We start from the raw sequence: 8,625 nt of genomic DNA, 5'->3' as shown, positions 1-8,625 counted from the left end.
GCCAGGACAGGAGGCCTCTCCCCACTACCGCCCGCTCTGAGGGCCCTGAGTGTCATGTAGAGGAGGCCAGAGGTCACCTCTCAGTGTATCTGGACACGGCGTGACCCGTTAGCAATGTCTGCCACTGATGCCTGTTGGGTGTGAGGTGAAACGTGTTGCCCAGACAGGGTAAACCCTGGGTCCTCGCCAGCACTCACAGCACCGGTTCTACTGAGGCTCCTGCGTTTGGGATGGTGTAACAGTTCCACCTTGTGCTGGACCAAGGTCCACAGCCTTCATAATAGCCTGGGGGTTTCTCCTCTCCACAGGAAGATCGTGGACCGAATCGACAGTGATGGGGATGGCTTCATCACCACCGAGGAACTGAAAGTCTGGATCAAACGGGTGCAGAAAAGATACATCTATGATAATGTCGCTAAGGTCTGGAAGGGCTACGACAGAGACAAAGACGACAGGGTCTCCTGGGAGGAGTACAGACAGGCCACCTACGGCTACTACCTGGGTAGGGCGCTGCAGGGCTGTTACTCCTGCTCCCTCGGGGAGACACCGTCACCCTTTGATGTGTGTGCCTAGTGCCCCCGCTGACTAAGGAAACTAGGGAGTTGCTGCCTGGGAGCGAAGCCCCTGGGGGAGGAGCCAGGGAATCGCAGGCCCCTTGGGTCCTGGCCCCACCTGAAGGACATCTGGAGGGGCACCCAGGGAAGAGTTCTGACCGAGGTCTACCTGTGGCCCTGAGTCAGCGCTGCAGCAGTTGTCTGGCAGGCATGGAGGGTCCTGGAGAGTCAGGGCCTCCTGGTGAGGACTGTTACAGGGGCTGGGGCAGCAGTGCACTGTGAGGGGCAGGGCTGGACGTGGGCCGCCAGGCTGGGCTGGGGGAGGACAGGGTGGGGGCTGGTGCCCAGGAGAGGGGTGCACGGTTCTGGGGGATGGAGGCACACAGGTCGGATCTTGACTGAGATGTGCCCTGTGGGGAACCAGGAGGCCTGTGTATGGATGCGGAGGCCTGCACACGCATGCACACACACACACGCGCGCGCGTGCACACACATCCGCACATGCGCCCCCACACCATGGCATCTGCACAGCCCAAAGCCCTTGCCTTAACCACTTGCCGTCCAAGTCCCCCGGGAGCCATTAGAGCCTTGGTGGTGGGTGACAGGGAAGGAGACGCGGGCCCGCTGGAAGACACTGTCCTGAAGGCCTGGTGGGTAAGGGCCTACTGCCCTGGGGTGAAGGGGGCCAGCCGCGGGAGAAGCCTCCCGTGCACATCTGCCCGCAGGGAACCCCGCAGAATTCCAGGACAGCACCGATCATCTTACCTTCAAAAAGATGCTGCCCCGGGACGAGAGAAGGTTCAAGGCCGCAGACCTGGACGGGGACCTGACCGCCACCCGTGAGGAGTTCACTGCCTTCCTGCACCCTGAGGAGTTCGAGCACATGAAGGAAATCGTGGTTTTGGTGAGGCCCATGGAGAGCCGGGCCGGGAGGGGACCAGGGAGAAAGCTGTCCCCACGCCTGCCTGGCCTTCTTCCTGGAGGGAGTCGGAGAGGACGGAGGTCACCGGGCAGGAAGCCAGAGCAGCGTGCTGTGTGATGGCAGCCCCACCGTCGGCTGGTTCCTGTGCAGTCCAGCGTGGCCGGCCCCCGCCAACTGCCTCTGAACTCCAGATATCAGGCTGCGTCCTTCTTGGGCTCTGCCATGCGTGGCTTCGGGTCCCCCGTGGATCAATCAGGTGGCCAATTGGGGAAAGAGAAGGCGTGGCAAGGCCCTTCCTGCGCAGAGGCTGAGGCTGCAGTCCACACACTTGTAGAAGAGCAAATGGGCACCGTGGACAGGAGCCCGGCCTGCCCGGCCTGCCTCTTAGCTGTGGGGTTTGAAAGGGGTTTGAAGTGAGATACGTCCAGTTGGTAAAACTATGGGAGTTTAAGTACAGCTCCTGGCTGACAAGGATGCTACTGCAGGGTGGTCCTGGGAGAGCAGGAGGGGCAACTGTCCTGTTGGGTCCAGCGTCCTCACTCTGCCACAGTCTGATAAAGGCCTGGCTCATTTCTTGGGCAGGTGGCCTGAGCCCGGTGCGGCTGCTTCCACGCCGGGCAGCCACTCTGGAGCGGCAGGGCTGTTCAGCTGGCCGGGTGGGAGAGGCTGCCTCCTGCCTCCTGCCTCTGACCGAGGGCTGGGCGACGGCTCCGGAGTCTGTCCTCCGCCATGCGGCGTCTGTTCAACAGGGACTGTGTGTCTCCGAGTGGGGTCTGCTGGGTTGCCTGTGTTTTGCACCCAGGTTGCTGTGCACTCCGGCCCAGGCATAAAAGAGATTGAGAAGCCAAACAGTGACTCCAGAGTAGAATATATTCGAGAGGCAGTCACACTTCTGGTTTTTAATGATCAGCATTTCACATTTCTCTGATACAAGCTGAGCGCTCCTGGCCCCGTCGGCCCCAGACTCTGTGATCACCTGCTCTGGTGGTTCTCACACCAGGTTCCTTGAGGGTCCCCCTAGGGTTCCCTGGGGTGTCTGGCGGGAAGATGGGGATGCCTTGGCCTGGCAGCTTCCTAATGGAATCCCAAGCCCTCTGGGTTAATAGGCACCGGGCTGGGGGCCTCTTGCCTGCTTTTTAGAGGTGAACTAGGGAATGCACAGGAAGTCACTGGGCACCCCTCACAGGATCCTGGACCTAGGGCCAGCCAGAGTCCCAGGTCTCCCTCACACAGGGGGCCATCTTGCTTCCTTTTTTCCCTTTGCTTCCAGGAAACGCTGGAGGACATTGACAAGAACGGGGACGGCTTTGTGGACCAGGATGAATACATCGGTGAGTGCCGGCCACTCAGCTGTCCTCCCAGGCGACGTCCCTGCACCCAGGACCGGTGCTGTCACTGCTCAGGGCTCTCAGAGAGGGGGGCTTCCAGCCCACTGTGTCACATTGGCCCTGCCGCCCCCGGTTGTCCCGCCCCGGCTCTCCGAGGCCATTTGCCCTTGGACGGGCAGCAGCACTGTGGGTTTACAGCGAGGCACCCCCACCTTGCTGACCGGGGGAGCTTCTGCTGGTCTCTCGGAGTTAAGCTCCGTTCTGGGGACGGAGCCCTGGCCCCGCCTCTCAGCAGCAGCTGGAGGGGCTGAGGTGCCCTGGCTCATAGGGTGATGGTGCCGGCGGCCACCTGTCCTGCCCGACCCACCTTCCTCTCGCGGGTGCAGACAGCATTGCCGTGCACAGGCCAGGGTGACAGACGGACAGGAAGGCGACTGCATGCCCATCTGTCCTCAGACCCCACGACTTTTGGGGTCTTTGCCTGAGAGACTTTGTTCTCATACTGCACAGGGAAGGGAGGGCTCATAAATCCAATCCGAGTGACCTGAGCCAGGCATACCCGGCCTGTGCAGGTCATGGCCAGTCCTGTGGGTGGGTCCTTGTCCTCCACCGGGTAGCTGAGAGCTGGAGCGAGAGGGGAGGAGCCTGGCTTCTGTGCTGGCTGCTGCTGTGTGGCCCTGGAGAGTCGTGGTGTCTCTCTGAGCCTCAGTCCTCTCACGTGCAAAATGGGAATAAATAACGTCCAGTGCGGGATTGGGTAGAGTGCAGTCATGAACGTGCAGGGCGCCCTTCCCACCCGTGCAAGGGGGAGCACGCCCTCCCCGTGGCTGGCAGTCTGAAGGAGCCTGCGCACCCAGGACACGACCCACACAGGGACTGACGGTATAGTGCCCATGGTGGCTAAGGCCGTGGTTGGAAGCACAGTGCCGAGTCCCCAGAAGCCCCAGGGCTGGCCCGCGGGCTGGGGGCCCTGCCTCGACACCCACTCTGTGTAATGGGAGAAGGGCAGTGCCTGTCTCAAAGGCCTCGCGGAAATCACGGAGGGAGGAATGTGGAGGACCCAGTCTTGCCTGCACGTGGAGAGCACTCATGCGACCGTCATCAGTTTTCACCCTTGGGTGCCAGGTGGGGCAGCAGGCGCTGCCTCGGAACAGCCCATTTCACCTGCAGGGTGAGTGCCCGAGACCTCACCTCATGGGCAGCTTATGGCTCCATCATTGCACGGCAGAACTCCCGGACTCCAGACCACCAGGAGCGAGCATCACTTCTTTTTCCTTTGCTTTCTTTTTCCGCCCATGTTCGCAGCACATACGGGTCACACTCATCCTAGGGAGTCAGCTCGTGTATGTCACACATCTCCATTCTTCCCTTCCCCTCCCCTTCCCTACCTCCTCCTCCCTCCATCTCTTGGTCCCCTTCCCTTGTACAAAAGATCTAGCTCCCTGTGTCTATTATCACCTTTATTTTGCTTTTTAAGTTATCTGTACTTTGGTTTCTCATATGAGAGAAAAGTGAGACATCGAAGCCTGCGTGTCTGATTTATTCCACTGAGCAGTGTGGTCTCAGGGCATCCATTTTCCTACACCTGGCTCCAGGCTGTCCTTCTTTATGGCAGCGTAGTACTCCGCAATGTCTCCTCATCGCCAGCCGCGATGGTCCACCCGTGGCCTTCCTGGCGGATGGGTAGTTGTGTTATCAGCCTCAGAGCCTGCTCCCGGCTGCTACAGCCAGGTCATCCCCTTTGCAGAAACTCAGGGTCCGCCTCTCTGGGCTGTCACTTCCTTGCCACCCCCATCACCAGGATGCCCTTCCCTTGTAGCGGACATGTTTTCCCACGAGGATGGTGGCCCCGAGCCGGACTGGGTCTTGTCGGAGCGTGAGCAGTTCAGTGACTTCCGGGACCTGAACAAGGACGGGAAGCTGGACCAGGATGAGATTCGGCACTGGATCCTCCCCCAGGACTACGACCACGCACAGGCCGAGGCCCGCCACCTGGTGTACGAGTCAGACAGGAACAAGGTAGGGCATGCTCCAGGCGGGGCAGCTGGGTGGGGTGGTTGCTTCCTGGGCAGCAGCCGGGGCCGGGGCGGGGTCTCTGCCAAATGGGAGAGACCACAGCCACAGCCCAAGCCACACCAACCACAGCCACAGATGCACTCAGCCCCCCTGCTGGGGGAGCATGGGGGCCTGGGGCAGGGCGTGGATGTGGGAAGCTTGAGTGCCCACCCAGAGCTTCCAGACGTCCCCCAGTGCCTACAGAAATCCCCCAGTAAGTAAGCTTACCGAAGTCCCCGACTACTTGGGTAACGGCCCGATTCCCCTGTAGGGGCAAGCAGGTCCCCCAGTGGCCATGGTGGGGGACCCCTAGGCAGATGTTGGGGGTTTCAGTTTCCAGTTACTGGGCTGGCCGGAAGCTGGTCCACTGTGGAGCCCCAAGGTGCAGAGTGGAGGGCAGAGGAGGACCCTAGGGGTTCGGGTGTCCCTGATGGCCTCCTCCCTCTTCCACAGGATGGGAAGCTCACCAAGGAGGAAATCTTGGACAACTGGAACATGTTTGTGGGGAGCCAGGCCACCAACTACGGCGAGGACCTCACCAAGAGTCATGATGAGCTGTAGGAGCCACCGCCAGTCTTTTCTCTCCAGGTCTCTCCAGGGTGGTTGTCGCCGAGGTCTCTTTTACAGCAGTGTGTCCCCGAAAGAGTGAGGTTATGCCTCAGGTTGGGATAGAGGACACTTTTTACTCAGCATTTACTGGAAAACAGCCAACAGGACTCAAGGTACATTGTAATCCTTGCAAATTGCCATTCTTTATAGAGTCCCTGGCTACAACATGACTTTTTAAGGTTTTCTTCCCTACTAAGTTTAAATGAAAGGGGAATAAAACTCAGAAAAGCCCAGTTATTCAGAAGTCCGGTGGGTTGGGGCCCCAGCAGATAAGAGTGTGCTATGTTTGATAACTGTCAGATTTTTTCTATTTGCCTTTGTTAAACATCGGGCAAGGGAAAATTGTGAGACAGGAAAGTGCTGTGTCTTCAGCAGGCTGTCTTCGAGCAAGTCTAATGTTCCATATTCTCCCCTATGACTTGGTCCTTTGAGTGGTTACTGTGAGTCACAGAAGAAACTCCAGCATGTTTTTCCGTACGAACTTGGCTGATGTACACGATCAACCCACATCTTTGTTTTTCATTTGTACAATAAGTAGCAGTCAAGAAAGATAATGTGAAGAAAAAAGGAATTTTGCAGGTGGTGAAAAAAAAATTGAATTGCACGCCCTGAAGAACTGTGGGAAAATGGTAAACACTTTCCCTGTACTTGAGAACATTTCCTTGATGTGTGAACCAGGCACATGTGATCTTTGAAGTAGTAGCTAGAAACAATCCATTTCCTCAGTGGCCCTGGCTCACAGTGAGACCATGGGGTTCCAGGGAGGCCGTGTGGAGTTTGCTAGTCTGTGACTCTTGGATCCACCCCAGGTGGCCTTCAGCATTGAATTAGGACGCGGTGAAGCTTGAGCCATTCACAGGACTGGCAGAAGGGGAGGAGGAAGGGCTTGGAATAAAGGACCTGCCTGAGGATGTCTCCAGAGTCCTGTGCTGTGTAACCTCGCGGCATCATTTGTGACCAGCACGGTGTTAGGAAGGCTCTCGGGTATTTTAAACCCAGCGTTTCTGATGTCCAGGATAGACTCATGTTTACTAGTCCAGCACATGTATACTTGGCGTCCTTCTGCACTGGCACGAGTGGGTCTTTTCATGGCGAGGCCTCTCTGAGATGTTCTGCCCTGGAGAATCCAGACTCTGTCCCGCACCACTCCTGCCCCTCAGGATTGGGTCCCTCTTCCTCAGCAGTGCCACCCTCTCCTTCTTTCTTTCCCCCACAGTCCAGCCTGCTGACTTTCTGGTCCTCAGACACATCAAGGGCATTGGCGGATGAGGTCTCCCACTGCGTCCATATCCTCAGGGAACCCAGCTGGCTCTTCCTCCGGGTCCTTCCAGAACTCACCTCAGTTGCCCTCATCTGGTCCTTTTCTTGGGCGCCTGTTCTGCTTTCTTCCTGGCATGACCACTGCTGCTTGTCTCCTGTGCTCTGCCCAGATCCCACAGAATGACCGACAATGAGAGGAACAATCACACTGCCAGAGACAAGAGGGGCTGCACCCCATCCAAGGCCTGGGAGGAACCGTCCCATGTTCCCTCCAGCCTGCTCCCTCGAGTATTTAGCTCATGGGGCGGTCACTTCTGTCTCTGCTTCTGTCCCCTCGGGGGCTGAAATGTTGTGACAGAGTGCAGCAGCTCTGTGACACAGCCAAGTGTTACAGCTCAGTGTGGTGACTCGAACACTGCTCTGGGGCACTACCGCTTTATAGCTCAGTATGGCAGCCCTGGGTGGCAGCTTTCATTTTTTGAAGACTTGGGAAGCTGATGGTCCCTGGAGGTGGGGAGAAACCTTTATTACACCAGAGAGCCCCAGTGGGCTCAGAGGAGTCTGATCCCCTACCAGAAATGAGAGCTCTTTATACTACAGGTTTGGGGCACACACTCAATGAAGCAGGGGGCATGGTTACAAAACATTCCTAAAGCAAAGGGGTGGAGTTACAGAACATTCTCGAAGCAGAGGGGCGGATTTACAGAACATTCTTGAGAGTGGGCCAAGCTTAACCTTGTGAAGGGGCAGAGCTTAACAGAACATTCCTGAAAGGTCACAGTTCAAACAGTCACAAACCATCTTGATACACTGGATAGAGCCCAGAAGCACAAACTACATTTCCAAAATGACATTCTGTGCAAAGAAGAAAAAAGAAATTGAGGCAAGGCAAGGTCCTGTGTAGCACTTCTCCATCAGTACCTCTTCCTGGAGTCGCCTCCCCAAGTCTTACCAGGACCGTCTCACCGGTGCGAGGGCCGTCTGCAGGATCAGGAGGAGCTCTGCAATTCTGACTCTATCTGCAAGGCCCTCTTTCTGGTAGTCACTCATGGATTCCAGGGCTTAGGAGGTCATCTGTCTTTGGAGGCCCCTTCCCATCGAGCCCCTGCTTCATTGAGCATGAGGTACTTGTCTGTACCCTGCTCCTCTCATGGGCTGGCAGGCCTGGGATGGAGCCCCCCGGTCCATCTTGGCCCCTACTGCTTCCCAAGACCTGGCATGGGAAGGCTGAGCCCGAGGTAGATGCTTGGCCATTGTCTGCTGGACATAGGAAAGGCTGGGAGATCTACCCAACGGGATTAACCACCAAGAAAAATCATTCCATAAAAATATAAAACTAGCTAACATGGCCGGATGGAAAGTTGAGCCCAAAATTCTACAGTGATCAAAAGGCAGGGCCAGAACGCAAAGCTGGGTGTCCCTGCCTCCAGAAACCCCTGACCGCTCAGGAAGTTGTCCTGCTGTGAATCTCTGCTTCTGATGTTTTCTCCATTTCTTTGCTCACCCACAGTGTATGATTAGGTGGTCAGGAAATGAGGATAAATTCTTACTGACAAATAGGCTGGTCTTTTTAAAAAAGCAATGAAATCCCATCTTTAAGAAAGCAAGATGATAATATCACGCAGCCTAAGGACAAGCATAACACTTTAATAAAACACTAACACTTTTCCCTGCAGAAGGGAGCACTGGTTGGTTTATTAAGCTGTACGTAGTAGGACCCTAGATATGTTTGGAGCATTGAGTTTTTTCTTCCAAGTCAGTGCACATAAGGACGGTAACCCTCAAAGAGACTTGAGCTTTGGGGGCCAAATTTAACACTATTTAAGGAAAGAAAGACTTAGCCAGGGGATAGAACTGTTAACATGGTGATTTGTAAAACCTTGGCTCTCTAATAAGG

The 8,625-nt window shown here is 56.4% G+C and overlaps 1 protein-coding gene across 3 annotated transcripts; it reads left to right on the top strand.

Moving 5' to 3' along the window:
* The first annotated feature begins 350 nt into the window (after window positions 1–350).
* Rcn1 (reticulocalbin 1) lies at window positions 351–6,379 on the top strand. 3 transcript variants are annotated; one of them, XM_010640404.2, is made up of 5 exons: window positions 351–420; window positions 1,280–1,458; window positions 2,747–2,807; window positions 4,624–4,823; window positions 5,313–6,379. In XM_010640404.2, the coding sequence occupies exons 2-5, from the start codon at window positions 1,330–1,332 to the stop codon at window positions 5,418–5,420; spliced, it is 498 nt and encodes a 165-aa protein (XP_010638706.1). In that variant the 5' UTR covers window positions 351–420; window positions 1,280–1,329; the 3' UTR covers window positions 5,421–6,379. The 3 variants fall into 3 exon arrangements, with proteins under 3 accessions (XP_010638706.1, XP_010638708.1, XP_010638707.1); XM_010640406.3 differs by having other exon boundaries at window positions 365–420; window positions 1,330–1,458; XM_010640405.2 differs by lacking the exon at window positions 351–420 and adding an exon at window positions 432–502 and having other exon boundaries at window positions 1,330–1,458.
* Window positions 6,380–8,625: the final 2,246 nt, after the last annotated feature.

Source organism: Fukomys damarensis, unplaced genomic scaffold (genome assembly GCF_012274545.1).
Source record: "Fukomys damarensis isolate Sample0158 unplaced genomic scaffold, DMR_v1.0_HiC HiC_scaffold_16, whole genome shotgun sequence".
In the NCBI taxonomy this organism is placed as follows: Eukaryota; Metazoa; Chordata; class Mammalia; order Rodentia; family Bathyergidae; genus Fukomys; species Fukomys damarensis.
This window is presented reverse-complemented; position numbering and strand designations above follow the sequence as displayed.

Excerpts from the sequence above, each read along its gene's own strand:
- Rcn1 (XM_010640404.2), top strand. The coding sequence starts at position 1,330 with ATGCTGCCCCGGGACGAGAGAAGGTTCAAGGCCGCAGACCTGGACGGG. Across the intron at positions 2,808-4,623 it reads GGACCAGGATGAATACATCG|CGGACATGTTTTCCCACGAG; the intron begins GTGAGTGCCGGC and ends CTTCCCTTGTAG. Across the intron at positions 4,824-5,312 it reads ACGAGTCAGACAGGAACAAG|GATGGGAAGCTCACCAAGGA; the intron begins GTAGGGCATGCT and ends CCTCTTCCACAG.